The sequence below is a fragment of the Haliotis asinina genome, chromosome 13 (genome assembly GCF_037392515.1).
Source record: "Haliotis asinina isolate JCU_RB_2024 chromosome 13, JCU_Hal_asi_v2, whole genome shotgun sequence".
NCBI lineage: Eukaryota > Metazoa > Mollusca > Gastropoda > Lepetellida > Haliotidae > Haliotis > Haliotis asinina.
The window spans coordinates 28,558,326-28,579,204 of record NC_090292.1 but is presented as its reverse complement, the minus strand read 5'-3'; the positions used below and the strand labels follow the sequence as shown (position 1 = coordinate 28,579,204).

The window sequence follows — 20,879 nt, the reverse complement described above, 5'->3', positions numbered from 1 at the left end:
AATAAAATAAAATAATAAAATAAAAAATAAATAAACAAGAAAATAATGATCCATGACCATGTAACATAATTTTCAGACTGATGTTATCAGAACCATCACATGTAGACTGAGTTTCAATGACGGTCAAATCTATCGCAATATGTACACAATGTGGGTACCCGAATTGCAAAATATTACAATAAAATTTATTTTCCAATACATGGCCTAAATCAAAATAGTACTTAATTTGTGTGAAATGGCAGGGTAAATTTTGAAATGGCACGCATGAAATATTTTGACTGATGCCTGGAAGCATGACTACAATTATGATATCAACAAACTACACGAATCATCACAATGGCAAAAAGCGATCAATGTAACACAGTGAAATGATAAAACAAATATTCTTGCACCCCATTAAACTGCTAATGGGTGGCAGTCTCAATCTTACACATTAACATGGGCGTCTCCATTTTGAATTCTAGAGCACAAAACATGTAACACATTTTGGATAATAACATAGTTCATAGGTTCAGGATAAACACTTGATAATTTCCAGGATATACATTATGATAAATCTCCACAAGTAGGCTAGATGCATCTATGGCTCGCATGATAATTTTATTATCTCCCATTGTTGGTTCCACATTCTCACAGCAGCCAATCAGCCGGCAACCAAGCTAGATAAGATAACAGAGTAAATCTTGCAGACAAACTGCTAGGCCTGAGACATTTAAAATATATATGCAAGAACTCCTTCTACCTCTTTCATAGTACCTGTATCATTTCATAGTACCTGTATCAGTTTAATCGGTTAGAAAATTTAAGAAGTCAAAGTGTAAACTCAACTTCCCAGCGTAGACACCTGATTGGTTAAAAAGATAGACAAGGAAGGCTTGAGCTGCAGATGCATCTTTATTTTTTCAACATAGGAGTACTGGAAAACTTGAAGAGAACATTTAGAAATTAAGATACTGAATAGAATTTAATGGAGTACCAGAAATCTTGTATTTCATTTCACATATGCTCCAAAACCTTCATATGCTTGTGTAAAAAGGTCAATAAACACACAAAAATAAACACTTTTCAGATAAATATGTCTGAAAATGATTGTAAGACCATACACCATTACCGTCATGCATATCAGCTACATTCTCTAAATTTTTTCCTACCATATCGTACATATTTTTAAAATTACTAGGGCTGCACAATGTAAAAAACAGTACTTTGACGTGCATTTGGAAAACCTCGCTACATTCGGAAATCTTCGGATATTTCCCTTTTTCACATCTGAAGTCCTCCAATGGTAGTAAAATGGCAACCTCTGGGGCTTTTTTTGAGAGTGGAGAAACTACTTCAAATTAGCAATCACTGTGTTGATGTTAAATTGTTCCTTCTGTTCTTTCATTTATCCCAAATATTATTTATATTTTGTCATGATTAAAAGTTTCTTTCAAAGATAAATCAAATATTGATTTTGTTGTGTTTTTTTATTATAAATCAGACATTAACTCAATTGTAAGTAGGTTTGTTTTTTATGAAAAGAAATTTCATGAAAAATATTTCAATCCACGTCACAATATATGCTTTCACATCACAATAGGTGATATAGCACAATATGAACAATCAACCACCCCTAAGCTGTACATATGCCAATACGGACCTAATCTGGAGCAGTGGGATAAATGAAGCCGAAAACCATTCTTGCAGGCATTACAGTGTTCAGCAAATCCAGCTCTCATGTTTACATAATGTTTTACTGATCTAGCAAACAATAAATTGAAAAGACATGATTGTTGTGATCTTTTAAGTTTAAGTGGATTGTCACAAGGTATGAAAAGAGTTAATTTCTGTTACTGGGTTTGTGCAGAATTTCAACACCAAAATTTAAGGCTCTTCAAAGGCTTTTCTGGGTAAAATTAACGTCAATAACACAAGCAATTATACAAGTAAGCCTAATGAAAATAATAACAAACACAACTTACAGTTCTGTTTTCGTCAGTTTGACTAGAAAGTGTCCCCATGAATTGGTAAATATATAAGTTTAGAAAGGTAATTAATAAATACTACAAGGCAAGATGTTCATGAATAACCTATACCCAAACCCCTTGTTTCTCAGCTAACATTAGTTCCTAAAATTGTGTATCATTTTGATGCAACTACTGCCTAGAAGACTTACTGGCCTTCAGTGTCGAATGGGTTTAACCATTAACAGGCACAATCTTCTCTTCAACGTGAAATTCCAGGCTTTTTAGAGGCTTTTAAGTCTTTTTCCAGGCTTTATAAGGCAAAAACAGATTTTCGTAACTTTTTTAGGCTAAGTACCCAAATTCCAGGCTTTTTAAAGATTATACGAACCCTGTGTTAGATTTGAGTCATTCTAACTTTATGTCACAATATGATTTATATGACGTCACCACTGTTGAAGACACAACGAAACAATTGTTTGCGATGTTTCGTGTCAATACGCATCGAACAGTCTTGCAGTTTCCCGGAATCAAATACCATTTGATCATGTTTTTCAATCAATCAGATTACAGAACGCAGTGACTTTGCTTCACAATGATGGATAATTAGATGATGATGTAATGAAGCTATATAACAGTAACTGAAGCGCTAGTAAAATGAAGGCAATGACAGTAGGCTTTACTATAAATAGATAATTTAACACAGGCATCTTTGTTGGGTCAGTGGTCATGAGGTAGAGCATCCGTTTATCAACCTACCAGATGCGGTTCCAATTCTGCTAAAGATGACATTTTGCACATTAAATTTGACCTCTGAGGATATTTTTCAATTGATTTCAAACACTCAGGAGATCATCTGAACTTGGATTTGGATGTTGACGTTGATATAGAGTAAGGAAAAAGTAAAACCTGGGAAGAGGTCTTACTTACAAAAAGTAAAACCAGGTAATAGGTCTTGCTTGCAAAAAGTAAAACCTGCGAGCAAAGTAAAACCTCAACTGCGTTTATTCTGGGAAAAGGAGCCATGTTTAATACAAAGTGATAAGTACCCTGTAGGTTTATATTATTGTATTATGTACTGTACATAAAATGTGCATGTTACACTTCAATAGACAATAGTCATCAAAAGATAACAAGTCCCCCCCCTGCCCCAACATATTTGAAAGAACAATCATCTGACCATCACACTTGAAGTCAACCTTAAAATGTGTCATAAATAAGTTCCAAATTGTTTCCATGAAAATCATGAAAGATATAAATTCAAAAATACCTGTAAATACCAAAAGGTACCATATTAGGATCTGTTTGATATATCTACCAGTTTTTGTTGAAAAATAATTCAAGGGTTTTTGAGTTATGCTCCAAAAACAAAATGATTACAGAAGGATGAGGCGTCATCTATATCCCCTTGCATTACATGCCGGGGACAAAAATATACTAAAGGGTTGATAAAGACCAATTGCAACCTGGATCCAAACTCAAAAAACGAACTGGTGTTTCAATTCTGTTCCTTGGGAATAATTAAAAAAATATTAAAAAATTAAAAATCGCACACTGGATCTTTATGTGTTCCTTCAACATTGAAGAGCATGACATGTCAACATATTGCATACCCTCTGTAAGCCTTCCAACCCGTGAAGGTCCCGGGGTAGAATAGGCATTCAGCAACCCATGCTTGCCATGAAAGGCGACTATGCTTGTCGTAAGAGGCGACTAACGGGATCGGGTGGTCAGACTAGCTGACTTGGTTGACATGTCATTGGTTCCCGTTTGGGCAGATCGATGCTCATGTGGTTGATCACTGGATCGTCTGGTCGAGACTTGATTATTTACAGATCACCGCCATTTTGCTGTAATGTTGCTGAGTGCGGCATAAAACTCAACTCACTGACTGCACTGTAAGCCTTCCGTGACACGACATGTATCAATACAAACAAGACATAAACCCATGCAAGAGTGAGTGAGTTCAGTTTCATGCCTCACTATGTCAGTTTGTGGTTCAAGCATTCACCTGTGAGGCAGAAGATCCCTGTTCGATACCCCATATGGGTCCAATGTGTGAAGCCCATTTCTCGTGCCACCCTGCTGTGATATTGATGGAATATTGCTAAAAGCAGCGTTAAACCAGAGTCACTCATTCAGTAATATTGATTAAGTGTTGAGGTAAGATGAGACAAATAGTCACATGTTGATTGCAGAGATGCCAACCCTGAATCTACTGGAAGAGGAATCTTGAGCACCAGGAATGGCAACGGGTAAAAGCAATTACAGCTGAAAAATCAGCTGGAAGTCTGGGGACCGCAGGCCCTCAACCCCATCCAGGGCAGGCCAAGATCGACTGATTTCCATTTAAAGTTGCAGATTTGCCATCCCTGGAGCACTGAAGGTGCAAGTTGTGGTTGAGTGCTGCCTACGACATGTCGGCTAGGACACGCATTCATTTCAGCATGGTCGCCCTTAACACACGATCCAGACCCTAAAGATCACATGCTAAGTTTTCAAATGCTTTTTACCAGTGTCCTCTCAATGAATCTTCTTAACTTAAAAAGTTACATAACTGAATACCATAAAAAAATTCAGGTTTTCTTTTACACTTCAGATTTTTTTAAAGACAAGTCAGGAAGCAGATTTTGTATTTGAAACAAAATTGAAGAAACTGCCAAATCAGAGTGCCTGGCATCTTTGTGCTGGCCATAGAAGAGGAATTAATTCTGGTTAGGAGAGTGTTACAGGTTATACGACATAAAAGCAGAATCGGTAGGTTAACAAGTGCTTTTATTTGGGATAATTCATTGCAGTAAATTGTTTTGAAAATATAACATTACTATGTCAATGGGAAAATATCAAACTGATGATGATTACAAAACAGACGGTTACTCTTGAACAACTGAAGACGATGAGAAAATATCTGGTATTGTGTTATTTTGTGTCTGTCAAGGAAAGGGAGGTGACTCTTGAAAAATCAGAGATAATGAGAAAATCTCTGGTATTGTGTGACCTTGTCAATGACAAGGGAGGTTACTCTTAAAGAAAGGGAGACAACTCCACACTGACCTCATGCTGTTGTTGCTCTTCTTCCTTCCTGTATTCCGCCTCCTCCTGGTTCTGTAAAGCTGCCCCATCAAAGTTGAGGCTCGTCCCTGGGTTCATGAGGCTCAGATTGCTCATCTTTTAGCCTCTAGCAGCTTCCCCATGGTGACATTCCTAGTCATGATACAACAATGTTCAATATCATGAGCATGTTGAGATTTTAGAGTTTACCATAAATCTTCAGATTTAATACAAATAAACCAAGAACAGTGATTTGAAACTATGATTGCTTGTTAAACAGATTTTATCCTAAGTTGAATATAATTTTTGCGTACCAATTACACATTTAAAATGATAGATATGCCAAAAAGTTTAAAACATAAGCATATAGAATATTATATCTATAAAAATCGCTTTTGCATAATGAAAAAGACATCAATTGCTACTGAGTTGAACTGTCAGTATAGGATGAACTATGTTTTATCAATTCATTTCCATTATATTTAAGTTGGTATTGATTAGGTGTGACATAAGGTAGTAAAAAACGACCTAGTAAAGTTAATCAATCAAATTAATCAATGACATATAACTTAGATGAGTGAATCACTGAAATAACCAGATATTTGAATGTAGTGGGTAACAGAAAATGAAATACCCACTCAACATCCATAATACTCACTCCTACAAAAATACAGTTGGTAGAGTACCCACACAAGCTAAATCTTATCTGGAGTTCTGGTTTATTCAATTAGGAACAGAAAAAATAGAAAGGAAATTGCCAGGTAGAATTTACATGAATGAAACCAAAACTTTGCTGACAAACTTTAAAGCTCAACCACTGGTTCCTGGCACATGCAAGGAATACAACTCTGCAGTGACCGGGACATTTGTACCCCCCACATGGAGGGGTATTCAAATCCATACAGCTTGCCAAGCTTATCTCTTCTAAATCAATAATCCTTTGACAGATTGATCTCAAAGGGATAATCCAATCAGCAAGATCAAATAGTAATTATAGAGCATAGCGATCAAAACATCGACGACTTGCAAAACTTCCAGTTCAAAAGTAAGAAAATACTAGTGATCATGATACAGTTTGTTTTTCTTTGATAACAGGCATGAAGCTCAAAACTGGTGAGTAGAATCGACAGGGATAGTATTATTTATTTTCAGTTGTTTATTTAACTAGCGTGACCGTGATCACTTGATAACCTGAACTGCTGAATGCACAAGTTAATTGTAGAAATCATTATGTGCATTTTATATGGATTTGCCTTCCAAATAAGTGACTGACACTGGTCACTAACCAAATATCAACTGTTAAATAAAACATCGGAGCGGTAACTTTGACCAAAAATATAAAATCCAAATGAAATCAACATGTCACTTTCATGCATAATGCATGGCCTACAAAGAAAAACAGTGTTTCTAACAAGCACATGAACACAGATGTGAATCTTTGTATTGTGAGAGTAAACGTAATTAAATTAGTTTTTATAAGATGCAAGAAAAAACTGTTTTCATTCCAGTAATACCAAAATAAAAGACCACAGTCATGATCATGAACTTCAGACATATGAATATCTGTCAAATGCACATACCTTCATCGTCTGTTAAGCAAGAACCGACTTAGAGATTTACAAAATCTTCTTAGCACTGTTCACGATCATGTACGAAAAATAACTCAACTTTCTCAAGACTGAATCTGAGGCTATGTTGACAAATTGACCAAGTTCTTGCTGTGGCACGCAACATTCCTTCAGCCACATGGTACACTATCCCTTCGTGTCACTGATCCCTTTGTAAATGGTTTTACTACTTAGCTCAGGTCACTGACGCTCAGTGCTATGAATGTGTTGACAGGCGTGTGTTCGTGTTTCAGGTAGAAACATGTTCATAACGTGCACCTATTACTGTCCGCACAACTAACATTCCATCATTACATATGGCTGGACATTCGTCTAAATTGTATCTTTCCAACAATCCAATCGCTTATAAACATGTACACTTAAATTACCCCATTAAATGAAATATTCCATTAACAAACATTATACCACAGCGACGCCTGAATTATCGCATCAGAATGTCAACTCTACTGATATGAGCTGTAAGGAAAGTAGTAGTGATGGAACCAGAGCTCCAAGATGGATACACTGTCTCCATAGAGTTTGCAACATAAAATGTCATCAAATCACTGTGTCTCACCTCAAAATCAAATATTCCAAGCGACAATTCACAATCAATGTATGTTTCTGCGTCAGATATTGCCTGCAATCACACGGGAAAGGCGTGTTATTTCCTCCTTTGAAAGCGCCGCCATTTCCACACCCACAATGCATCAGAAGGAAAACTTCCGACGACTAAGGTGGAAAAGTCAACCCGGAAATATTGACGAAAAAACTATTTACCTGACGTTTGAAACCGTCGACTTGAATCTCATTCGTATTTGGGAAATGAACAGCTTTTTATCTCTTAAAAAGAAGGCAAAAAGGCCTCTTTACTGTTATAGATTTTGTTCATATTTGTTTCGACAACGCCTGATATAACTGAAACGTTTGATCAAACGACAATAACACAAATTCACTCAACAACTCACCTACTCCAACACAACACCAGCTCTCACTCACCGATCTGACCACTCACTCACTCACTCACTCGAAACGAGAGATTTCTGCGAAACAATTCGTCATGACAAGGAGACTATATATACAGACTGTTGTAGATTATCTCTGGTGATGACTGGACCAAAGACTTTGAAATAACGCCGCTTCAACCATTACACATACCGAAACCTCCACAAAATAGCACGATATTGTTTAAGGTAGGTAGGATAAAAAAGTAATCATGGCAGATAGTAGATACATCTTGTTGGATATTCACATGGGTTGTGAAATGGTGTTTGGAAATCAGGTGCATTGTCGAAATTCTAGGCGTTTCAGTGGTGGTGAAACTACCGCCTCCGGTCTCTATGTTCAGTCTGTGGTTGTTTTGTCAACAGAAAGATCATTCGTAACTACTGGCCTCTTTCTGTCACCTGCATCCGGCTTGCTGGAAAGACACGACTAGCTACGAATGAAAAGAAGATGCGCGGATAACGCTTCTGGCATGACGTCACTCAAACGTCACGTGATCGATTGCCTCTGAGTGGAATATGAACAGCTAATATTTAACTTTTAAATCGACCCGTAAATATCCTGGATAGAACAGGCCTTCGGCAACCCATGCTTGCCATAAAATTAAGGCGACTGTACCTGTCGTAAGAGGCGACTAACGGGAACCTAAATCACTGGAACCTACGTTATCAAGCACAAACAGTGACACTTAAACGTTAGATGAAACCAAAAATGATTAAATTACAATTAACATAATTAAAACACAGTTATCATTTATTAAATAGAGGATACTGAACGACCTTCCGTGTAATACCTTTTTTTATTTAACGAGTTAATGATTTGGTGTCACGCGAGCGAAAGCGAGTTTGATACTAAATTTTTCACGAGTTTAATGAAAATTGTATTTCAAGGAAGCGAGTTTAGTAATCTGTTATTACTCTCCAACATAAATTGATAGAAACTGTGGCGAAATATTGCCTACAGTGTGAGGACTCACAGCTTTCCGGGAGTCAAGCCAGCTCTAGTGCCACTGCGACTTTAGCATTGTGACGCCATAACTGTGAACCTTATGACGTCATATAAACTAGTGAAATATTGCCGTAAAAATATTACACTGCAGTATAAACTTTCTATGCATTCCTGTTCAAACAGCGCAACATAAGGATTGTGCATGCGTAGCTGGGGTGTAAAAAAATGAATTTTTCATCACGTTTTTCAAAAAACTATAAGATGAATTTGCACTTTTGATAATTTGTTACTGTAAGTCCATACCGGAAGGTATCAGAATATGCAAACCTGTGTTTTGCGTTGCATATAATCTTTAAGTTGAAAACTTATATTGGAACTCGAAACAAAAACATATAGGCAGATCAACACACAGTTCACCGTTATCTGAACATGTACGACCATAAACATTATAATGAAATGTGTAAACCTGGCAATGGCAATGTAAACGTGTAAGAAGCAGAAATGATATACTAAGCAGGACCGGTTATTTTCAGTTTCGTAGTTTTACTTTCGTACTTTTAGTTTCGTATTACTGGACTGCGTTTATACCTCCGGTCATTTCTTCTGGAACACATGGCGCAGCTGCTACCCTGTCTGCCTTGAATTTTACTGAATAAACCTGAATTAAACTGAATGAGTGACTTTGCCTCAAGTTGATATTTTGCCTGTGTTGACGTCCGCTGAACTCTGAACTCTGAACTCTGAACCATAAACTCTGTTGACATTGACATTTTAATCCTTTTTTCAACAAGAATTGATTTTTACATATGTGCATCAGTGAACCTAGAGAATTGTTCATATAAGGGTTTTGAACCTTACAGATCCTGTGTATTGTCTGACTTAACATCTATACTTGTATCTTCACACTGTGCTATTTGTCTGTTTTAGGGGTGGTAAATCGCGAAACCACACTTGCAACTTAGTAGTTGCCCAGAGTTGACAGTTATTGCCCATATTTATTTCACTGACTCATTTTGCCTCTGTCATGTGTGGCTTCTATATGTTTATCTTGTGACACGTCTGCTTCACGTCGGGCACGATTTGGATTTTGGCGTCGTGATGTGGGGGTGCCATATCCCCCACACAGTAATCTAACTATGTGTGCCTTCAGTGCTATTTAACTGCTATTGAGTACAGAGACAAAATCTGAAGGAATCAAATGGTTCCGATCATTGACAACACGAGGTACTGCTTGACAAGTATTGTGTGTGCGTGTGCGTTTACTACGAGATGTACGAGAGAGCAGATATAACTTGTCAGTGCCGATATTATTGGATACCAGTGTCTTGTCAATCTTGATTAAAGGATGCAAGTACACGATGGGCCCAAGGTTTCTACAGAGAGCACACATTCCATGTATTTGTCATGGCCATTTGGGAGAAAGAACTAGCAAAGAATTATTGGAGATTAGGACTTGTCAAGACTGCCGAAAACAGGAACATAGTTATTCCAGCACACTCACAAGTTATTGTCCGGGTTATGTTCATATGGAAACCAATTATCCTCAAGCTCTTTCTTTCATAATGCAACTGTTCCATCAGACATAGATGTTTCCCCAACTCTTATGTTGTACCAATCTATGAAACAGGATCCTATCCAGGTACATTTGTCAAATGTAACCACTCGTTGTGTTGTTGTTCCGTCAAGGTCTGTTCAGTCAGAACTTTATTTAGTATCAGTAGAAGAGACGAAGCTTGTCAGTGATCCAACAACGAGTCTTTGTTAAATCTTATGAAATCAATGACAAAGGAATTACCCCAGGGGAGTTGGATAAAGGTGTTAAGCTCATTTCAAAGTACATTGATGTCTTTTCAAGTGGAGAATTAGATCTGCTGTACAATGTGCTACCGAGTCAGTGAATGAAACTCCTCTCAGACAAAAGCATCGACGTATTCCTCCCTCGATGTTTCAGGAGGTGAAAGATCATCTTAAACTGTTGCAAGCCTGTGGAGTTATACGTAGATCTCTTCAGACAGTTAAACAATTCCACTATCAGAAGCAGTTTTGCTTTACCGAGGATAGAGAAATTTTAGACTGCCTCGCGGGCAGTAAGTTTTTCAAAATGTTGGATTTTGCAGAAGAACATACGGAACATACTACTTTCATGTTTGCCTATGCTGGACAGGTCATTTCCAAGGATGGAGTTGCACCAGATCCTACAACATACCAGATCATATATATATGTAAGTCTCTAGACAAAGACAAGAAAGGAAAATCTACAGTGGAATGGATGTGCGGTGATTCTCAACAAGCAGCATTTCAGGAGCTGAAAGAGAGACTTTCATCAACGCCAGTCTTAGGTTACTGTGACCACTCTATCCCATATGAGCTCCATACTGATGCCAGTTCACGAGGATTAGGTGCTGTCCTATATCAATGTCTAGGAGGCAAACAGATGGTATCATTGCCGTGCCACTCGAGGATTGTCGAAGTCAGAACAAAGTTCGTCCCATTGTCAGAAATGACGTCAGATGGTAGCCCTCTCTGTTCACCATCCGAAAGAATGCATTCAAAAATGCATCTGTATCCAGACTCTTAACTATATATTTCACGATGAATAGCTCTTGTTGACAAGCAAGTACAGACACATAGGCATTCTTTGTTACGTGCTCTTCCTCTGCCTTGAATGGTGATGAACAGACCTGCAAAATCAAAGGCTATTTTGCTGAAGGCACAAGTGATACTTGAAGCCTGAACTTGGGCGAAGGCGCCATAACTTGTTGCACTGGCTTTGCTTTCATTACATGACAGCGGGAGCACTCTCTTTCCCATTCTGGTAAAACTCTCTGGCAGAGGCAATGCTACCAAAGTCTAATTTGTCCCTGGCACATGGCCTCATGATATGATTTCACAACGAGTTTGGCTATCCATCTTCTCCAAGGTAGAATTATCGGACATCGTGCCGCATAGGGCAAATATTCTGTCATCAGTCAACCGACCACTTAACCTCATCACTCCGTGTTCATCTGACTGTGGATGAAGAGGCGCGATCTTTGAAGAACCTGGTATAGGTTTCTTGGACATCAGCGACGAATATGTTTTTGAAAACTCCTCACGCTGGGTTTGAACAATGATTCTGTTTTCAGCATCCTCTAACTCTTCCACAGATAATTCCCCTGAGACCCTACTATCTACTGGCGCACAACAGTTTGTTATGAACCTGAAAACACACGCATTCACACGGGTAAGTCTTTTGTTGGAATATCTTGTACGTTGAAGTCTCCAGTTTGGATCAGGATCCACAACTGCAACCATAGTAACTGCTTGTGTTTTCCTTTCCCTGTCATCAATATCACATACAAAGCTTTGTCTGTTGGCCATTCAGTTTCATCTTCCTTGAGAAAGGGCGGCCCTGACCACCACAACTAATTACTTTTTAACTATGAAGCTGAGACCCCTCTTGTTAAGATATCTGCAGGGTTGTCAATGGAGGGAACATATCTCCATTGTGAGGGATTTGTGGCACAATGTATCTCCCCAGCTCTGTTTGCCACAAAAGGTTTGAATGTTCTGCTGTTATTTCTGAGCCAGCACAAAACATTCACGCTATCTGACCAAAATATTACTGTTCTACTTTAAGAACACTGCTGATTTCTGAAACCAGTCTAACACATAATTGCAGCCATAAATTCAAGGCGAGGTATGCTTATGGATTTCAGTGGAGCCACTCGATTTGTTGCAGATACCAGCCTACTGGAAGCTTTGTTGTCCCGGTATAAACAACATAAACTGCAGTGCTGTGTGTATGCATCCTGGGAATTATCCACAAAGCAGATGCATTGTTTCTACACATCGTATTTAAAGAGTTTGTATTTCTGTCCACTGTTCTATTTTGTTTTGCAGATGCTGTGGGAGACATTCGTCCGAATCCTTCCCAGTCAACCAAATTTCCTTCGTGAGTGAGAGAGTTTAGTTCTACGCCGCTCTCAGCAACATTCCAGACACATTTACAGCGGTCTGTAAATACTTGAGTCTGGACCAGGCAATCCAGTGATAAAAAAACCCAAAAAAACTTGAGCATCGATCTTCGCAATTGGGAACCGATGACATGTGTCAATCGAGTCCCAGTCCACTACCTGAGATAAGATACAGTTGGAAATTCACACGCATGTACATGAATGTGAAACTCGTTAATTTGGTCAGAAAACGTATAGTTTGGTATAAGTAATTTTGAAGGAATATGAAGTGAGTGAGTGAGAGAGTTTAGTTTTACGCAGCTCTCAGCAATATTCCAGCCATACGGCGGCGGTCTGTAAATAATCGAGTCTGGACCAGGCAATCTCCCAAAAGTCGTCACCATTGAAGATAACTCAGCACCAGGGCCATGTATATAATATGCACAAGAGCGTGTATCTATCTGGCTTATATGTACATGTCCACTTAAGAGGAGTCCTTCTGGGGAAAGGATCACCTGCATTATCTGGATTGTCTTCGCATGATGAAGCTGTAGGTAATCAATATCCCATTAAAAGATCTACTTTTGGATTCCATCCTATAACTGGGAAACGAATATTCTGCAAATGATACCACTTACCATCATGCCTTTCCCAGTCAGTTACCTGCATATCACCTGTCACACGCGTTGTAAGTGCTGACATTTCAAGACTGATTTGAAAACTGACAGACTTTGACTGAAATGTTTCTGTATTGCCACCCGGAACATTTACAGACACTGTCTGTGTTGGGCGCTGAAGTCTCAATTCTGAAGCTACATAGTCTTTCTGATAGGAGTGAGTGAGTGACTCACTTATAAAGTCACTTTGGCAATATTTCAGCCATATCGTGACTAAAACAATATGTAGATTAACAATAATAGAACATAAATTATACAATCCTGTTAACGAAGGAACGTAAAACAGCTAGAATATCACAGATATACATGTAAAACTAGTAATTATATCTAAAACATTTCAACTCTAACCGACAAAAAAAATTATAATAATACGCTATAGGTCGCCAACAACTGAAGGTAGATCACCATACAAGGAACCATGGGGACTTACAGTACCTTTGCTACCTGCATGGACAATAGCTTACACCATCCGCTCAGCTGCTGGCGATTGTAAGAAAGTTTAGCCAAATAACAGAAATACTACTTTTAAAAATCCGAGTAAGTTCAAATTTACTTCCAAAGTTTTCGGACTTACGTTCCCTCTCATGGGGACAACAATTTTACAATACTTTTACCCCCTTTGAGGGTACAGCCACTAACAACATCAGTTACTAACATAAACTGCCAATAATAAAATATTTACTTGTTTACAAGTCATTTGACAAATCTAATTCTTTTAAAAATTCAAGAATAAAATGAGGACTTACGTTACTAAAAAGATCCTTCATTGTTCATGCTTTGAAGTACTTATAACTTGTGATGGCATATTCAACACAGTCAAGCAAGACATGCTTGTGATTTTTTCATCACAAGGGATGCAGAACGGAGGATCCTCACCTTTCAGGAGGTATTCATGAGTATAAAACGTGTGGCCAATACGACATCGTCGCATGATAACCTCTTCAAATCTGGACTGACAACCCAAGTAATTATAACCGATGTAAGGTTTTATTGCATGTAATTTATTTATACCCACCTGTGTGTCCCACTTCTTCTGCATCAGATCACGGATAAAAGATCTAATGGTGGCTTTATTATCTGAATATGGAATAAGAAGTGGGGTCACAGATTAGTTGAGAGCTGCTTTGGCAGCAAGATCGACCATTGTGTTAGCAGAAATGCCTACAGGGCTGGTATGGGTAACCAATAGAGGACGATGTCGTATTGCCCACTATCAAGATCATTACACAATTCAATAATTTCTATTAAAAGTGGATGTTTACATGATACGTTTTGAATAACCTGAAGACACGAAAGAGAGTCGCAATAGATTATGCATTGTTTATGTTTAGGATGTTTCTGAATATATTTAAGAGCCGTTGATATGGCGTTAGCTTCAGCAGTGAATAGAGCTGTTATCCAGTAGTCTAGAAGATATTGTTCCGGATCCAGTGACAGTGGCACAAACCACTGCACTACCGTCCTTGGACCCATCAGTAAATGTAGATTTATAATTGCTATATTTGTTTTTAATTGATGATATTCTTGTTTACATTGTAATTCATTAGTTTCTGATTTTTTAAATGCAGCTAATGTTGGCCTAACCAATTGCCAAGGAGGAGAAGAAAGAAGACGAGAAAGGACCTATATTTTCCGACCTAGTGCTAGCCGAAGAAAGAAATGGTTTAATTCGCTGTCCTAGAGGCGAAACAAGAGGAGATTTCTTGTTGTTTAAATCCTCACAAAGGGGACTGAAAACACAGTTATAGGCAGGGTCAGATTCATTAGTGTATAATTAAGTAATGTATTGTAAAGACAATTTTATACACCGTTGTGAAAGAGATGGTTCATCTGCCTCAACGTAAAGACTGTCAATAGGTGTAGTTCTGAATGACCCAAGACAAAGTCTTAAACCTTGGTGGTGGACAGAATCAAGAAGTTGAAGGTTGCCTTTTCTTTCTTCACCATAGACGATGGGGTCATAATCGAGTTTCGAACGGACCAGTGAACGCTTAATACCCTCCCCACTTTGAGTTGGAAACAACTTTCAACAAGTCACGAGCCTTCAGACGTTTAGTTTAAGGGCTTTACTATGAGTCAGAAACGTTAAGTGTGAGTCAAAGTTTAGGCCCAAGAACCCGGCCTCCGTTACAACCGTGATGTCAGTGCCATGTTCTGGGTCCTTATGTGACTTATATTTTCTACAATAATATATGCAGTTAGTTTTGGGTTTAGAAAATTTAAAGCCCTTTCAAGACACCATCTATTTATTTTGTTTAAACACTGCTGCAGTTGCCGTTCAATAGTAAGCATATTTTTGCTACGACAAGAAATATTAAGATCATCCACAAACAACGATCCATCAACTGAATCGTTTAAAACTTTTGATAAACTATTTATCTTATACTAAAAAGTATTACAGACAAAATGCTGCCTTGTGGAATACCCTGATCCTGATTGTAATGATCAGACAGTGTAGAACCCACGCGGACTTGAAACTGTCTTTCATTTAAAACGTTTGCAATGAACTGAGGCAAACGACCTCGCAGTCCGAAGTCATATAAATCTCTTAAAATACCATATTTCCAGGTTGTGTCATATGCTTTTTCAAGATAAAAAAAGATGACACAGCATGTTGTTTATTAATCAGAGTGTTTCTACAAATGATCGACAGTACTACTTCAACAGTGTTTTTACGGAAACCACATTGCATATTTGTTATAAGGTTATTTGTTCCAAGTACCAAACAAGTCGATTATTTATCATGAGTTCCAGGATCTTGCAAACACAGCTAGTTAATGACAATGGTCGATAACTGGACGGATCCGTATGATTACGTCCAGGTTTAGGTATTGGTATTACTATAGCGTCAAGCCATGAGGAAGGAAATTTTCCTGAAGTCCAAATATCATCAAAAATATATGAGTGTCTGTAAACATGATTATGCTTCAAAAGTTGATTATGTATGTTATCAGATCCTGTAGCAGTATAGTGAGCTTGACCAAGAGCAGTATGAAGTTCATGAATAGAAAATGTTTCATAATAATCTACCCCATTATCTGAGTTGAAATTAATAGGTTTCTTTTCTTGCTGCTTTTGATGTTGTTGGAATTTAGGTACATAATTCGAAGAGGAAGAGTGTTTAGCAAGAGTTTCAGCCAGTTTATTTGCAATATCTGATTTATCCGTAAATAATTGACCTCCATGTTTAAGATGATGGACACTAGATTTAGTAACTTTACCTTTAATTTTCTGGTTCCATACCTTGGATATGGGTGTCTGAGAATTTATTTTGGATACATAATTTTGCCAAGATTGGCGTTTATTCTGTGTAAAGGTACGCCGCGCTTTAGCATTCAAAATTTATTTAAATTATAGGATGGCGACGAAAATAGTGTTTTGCTTTCTTCCTTGCCTTCCTAGCTGATTTGCATGGTTTCCTGATATGTGGAACTGCAGAGGAGTTTGGTATACACTCATCAGCTATGGAATTCAATTCGTCAGAAAAAACATTTAATAGCATCGGGAACGTCAATAAAACGTTCAGGTTTAAGTTTTGAAGCACATAGTGTTTCATAGTTAGCCTTTTTAAAATTCCGCCTTGATGATGGAGGAACATGAGATGGAGTTACAGGTTTTAGTATAGTAGGACAATTGTCACTTCCACGAAAGTCATCGTGGACTGACCATTCAAATTCATTTAGTAGTTCTGAATTTGTGACTGACAAGTCGAGAGCAGAATACGTTCCTGTACCAGGGTGTAAATATGTGTTTGAACCAGCATTATAAATACATAAATCATTGTCAGAACAGTAATTTACCTTTAGCGTTTGTAGTTTGTAGTTACACCTCCCCAGAGTGGGTTGTGCCCATTCAAATCTCCCATTATAATACAGCAGGGCTTCGGGAGTTGGTCATACAAAAGCTGAAGATCGGTTTTGTGAAACGTCAAAGACGGAGAGATATAGAGAGAGCATAATGTAAACGCAACGTGCAACGTGAGTGGCACTGCAACGGCCTGAAGATTAGTAGAAAGTGAAACATGACTATGGATAATGTTCTGTTTGACGAGAATGGAAGACCCTCCCATGGCCTTATCACCTGGAGGTGAAGTGCAATGATATGCCTTGTAATGACGAAGCTCAAAAATATCTATTTGTTTTAAGTCGGTCTCTTGGAGACAGATCGCTGAAGGTGTAAGATCTTGGACCAGTAGCTGTAAATCATTGAAATTAGTTCTCAGTCCTCTGCAGTTCCGCTGTACAATGTTATTGGAATAAAGTATCTTCTGGATTTATTGGGGATCTATCCCGTACTTTTTTTGAGGGCGACAAGCTAAGTGCGCTGGAATGGACGTTTTCAGATATGTCCATGTCTTTAAGAGATCCATATTTGTTGAACAACTGAATTCTATTTTGTGACCCTTTCGGGGCTCTGCCACTTTGCTTTTAAGCATCAGGTTCAGGTTTGGGTATAGTTTTAGCAAGTTGTTGTCTATCAGTTCTCGACTGAGATTCGGAGCGTGACTGTGAAGATGATTTATGATCGGAAGAATACTTTAATGTACCAGGCAGTGATTCCTCAGTCTGTGATGATATAGCAGGGTATAAAAGCTGTGGAGAGTCGCAACTCACCCAGGTCAAGGTAGTTTGGCACCTCGCGGATGATTTCATTATTTTTTAGCTTGACAGAGATCATGTATTTGCTACTGTAGCATAACGTTCTGTAAGGTCAGATCTCTTCACCAGGTTTGCTCTTTCCAAATTGGACACTGTTTCAAAGAAGATGAACGGTCGCCTGAGCAGTTCGTGCAGTTTTTAAAATCGCGGTCACAATCTTCTGTTGTGTGTGTCTTCTCACCACAATGAACACACACAACAGACAATGTAAAGGTAGATACACCTTTGGGGATGTAGGTCTCAACTTGGATGTTACAGTAACCTGCCGTCACTGACTTAGGAGCATTTGGAGCAGAGAAGAAAAGTAGATAGGTGTTTCTTTGGAAAGTTTCATTATTTTTTCAGCTTGAAAAAAGCCTGACATAAAGCACACGCGTTTCAAGTCGGGGATCATCCCAAAATGTTTTTATTGTCTTTTAAAAAAATCTTCAATCCTTGCAATGACACGATGGTCTGTGTTTCGTGGTACATGATGGTTTACTATTAATAATCCATTCGGATCAAAGCTCCAACTTTGGAAGAACTTTGTGCACTTACCGGATTGAAGAGTTCAAGAACAATGCAATACCATGCCATGGACAATGGTCAAAATGGAGCGGTTCAACTGACACTTCTAAACATGTTTGGAATTCTTCAACCTGACAGATTGGAAAATGCACGTGTCTCCTCCAGTTCATGCCACCAAAAAGGAACAACTGCCCCGCGTTGGGCGCCAATGTAGCAGTCATAAAAGTTTCGAGTCCAGTGCTGGGATTCACAACACAGACCTCCCGATCCAGTAGTCTTACACTTGGCCACATGTTCAAAGAGGTTAATCACATCAGCAAGCTCACAAGGTGAGGATGCCATCTGTGGGATGACTGTACGCCCTGCTTCGTGAGTATAAGGATGACATTTGGCAATTACATAGAGGCACCTAAGATGACTTTACATATCAATAATTCACCTTCTGAAGCGATAAATATGTCAAATGACAGAGACGGGTAATGTGCATTATTAAGGTAACAGATTCATTTCCTAAAGCCATGAAATACGAGGTCTGCTTCTCGAGGAGTCAGTTTCCTTCTTGTCATCTCTCCACATCCGGGTATTCTAGTCGGGTGTTAACATGGCAGTGGTTACTGTAGCAGTTCTGGTTAGTGTATTTACATGTACCCTGGGTACTTTACCGGGTCCACCACGCCCTAATTCACAGATCATCAAAAGCATGAAGGATATAGCCTGTACACAGGTTCAGGCATCAGGTTGTTCACCGTCATTAGCCTTGGATCTCTCCTGTGGCCCAAACCTGCCACCAGGTACTTTATATTTTAATATTATGTATTGACACGTTTATCATACAATGTTAGGATAGCGTCCTTTGCAGAATAAAGCAAATGGGTATTATCATTAACATTGTGCTGATATATGGATATCGATTTGAATTAGAGAGGTTATATACAAATGTTGGGGACTACTTTCACACTGTAAACAAACATGGCGTCAAGGATCGGTGATCGTGCCCGGAATGACGTGAACTGTCATGCATGGTTATGATAGATGGAGTAGATTGAAAAGTGGAGATTTTTTATTGGCTTGTGAACATCAGAATCCCGGTGCACAATGTCGCGCGAAGACTTTAGTGGATGTGTTCTTCAAAAGTTTAATTGTAGATTTCTGAAGTTCCATGCGAGTGTGTTGTTCTTTTTCAAACATAAGCTAAGATTTGTTGACAGCAATACACGCTTTAGCATAAATCCGGGAACTACATGACCTGCCGCAGTCAGATGAGTGATCAGCAGAAGAATATGTCAGCGGGATTGACTTATGTATTACTACACGCATATTTGTGACGTCAAGGACATGCCGTGAAGTTAGTGTCATGATTTGTGGCATTTGAAAACACACATCTCACACAACCCAAACTAACCTGTATGTACGGACAGATACTTTCAAGTATCACATACTTTCAAGTGCACTCAACTCCATGAGGTGTGGTAATGTCTGGTAAGTTAAACTACTGCACGAAGGCAAAAATTAGCACCAACCATCGCTAAAGACGACTCGATTCCAGTCCCTCTGGGTCCATCGGAGGTGACGTTGGACCCGCAGCAGACGCTGACGTTGATAACGCTGACGTTGTTGGCCCACGACATGGGCGTCGAGAATAGAGATTGGCAGCCCGCCACCGATTTCGAATGGTCTGTGAGGACAGCTGACCTCTAAACATCTCAGCCCTGGTTCGTGTAGCCGTCAGAAATCTGTCACGTAGGTGACTAGGACGATTTGACGGTCTTCTGCTCGTGACGTCACACGTGGACGATCAGAAGTGGTGCCAGTTTGTTGTAGACGACCTCGCTAGTCATACACAGTACGACGACTGCATCGCAAGGCTCTTGCGACGTCGATAACTGATCTTCCCGCTTGCAATCTGCCAATGGCACGTTCACGTTGCACATTTGACAATCGTGGCATTTAAAGACCCGTTAGAACTGTGGTTTAAAAGTGTGGGTTTTTTTCAATTCTTGCGGCCAATGCAAATACGTGCAATTGAAAAAAAAACGTCGATGCGAAGATCACGTGATCGACTGCACGTACAAAACCTAATTTGCCACTAACGTCATTTACAAGACGAATGGATAGATTTGAGTGGGTTTTGCAAACACTCTTCTAGAGTCGGAAGATGGGGATCCCATTTCCGATACATAGATGTATCATCAGAGAAAAATTATTCATTATTTTTAAAAATTACATTTTGTGAAGTTTCTTTTTTGACTCGGTATATTTCAGAATTTACGTGTATAGTTCCTTATTTCAGCATGCTGTCTGGACGAAGGCTACACGTATGTTCCCACGGTGAACCTGTGTTTCATTGTCACCCCTGACCCACTGACCTGGGGGGCGTGTTTCGACTTATGTAATGCTGAAGGAAGGCGTCTCATGGTCCTCGATACGGACGAGCGTCACAGCTACGTGACCAAGTCGCTTGCAAGTAAAGGTACGTCTGTTTTGACTTTCCACGGAAGCTAGCATTCCGACCCGTGTGAAGGATAACTGTCTTCTCGAGTAAAGA

At 38.9% G+C, this 20,879-nt stretch overlaps 1 protein-coding gene across 1 annotated transcript in view; it reads right to left on the bottom strand.

The window, feature by feature from the left end:
* LOC137259491 (centrosomal protein of 152 kDa-like) overlaps positions 1-6,881 on the bottom strand; it is a 57,905-nt gene extending 51,024 nt beyond the window's left edge. The window contains exons 1-2 of the mRNA XM_067797133.1: positions 6,578-6,881; positions 5,001-5,150 (exon numbers count right to left, since the gene is read on the bottom strand). Coding sequence (XP_067653234.1) covers positions 5,001-5,114 — 114 coding nt within the window. The 5' untranslated portion in view covers positions 5,115-5,150; positions 6,578-6,881. The remainder of the gene's footprint in view (positions 1-5,000; positions 5,151-6,577) is intronic.
* Positions 6,882-20,879: the final 13,998 nt, after the last annotated feature.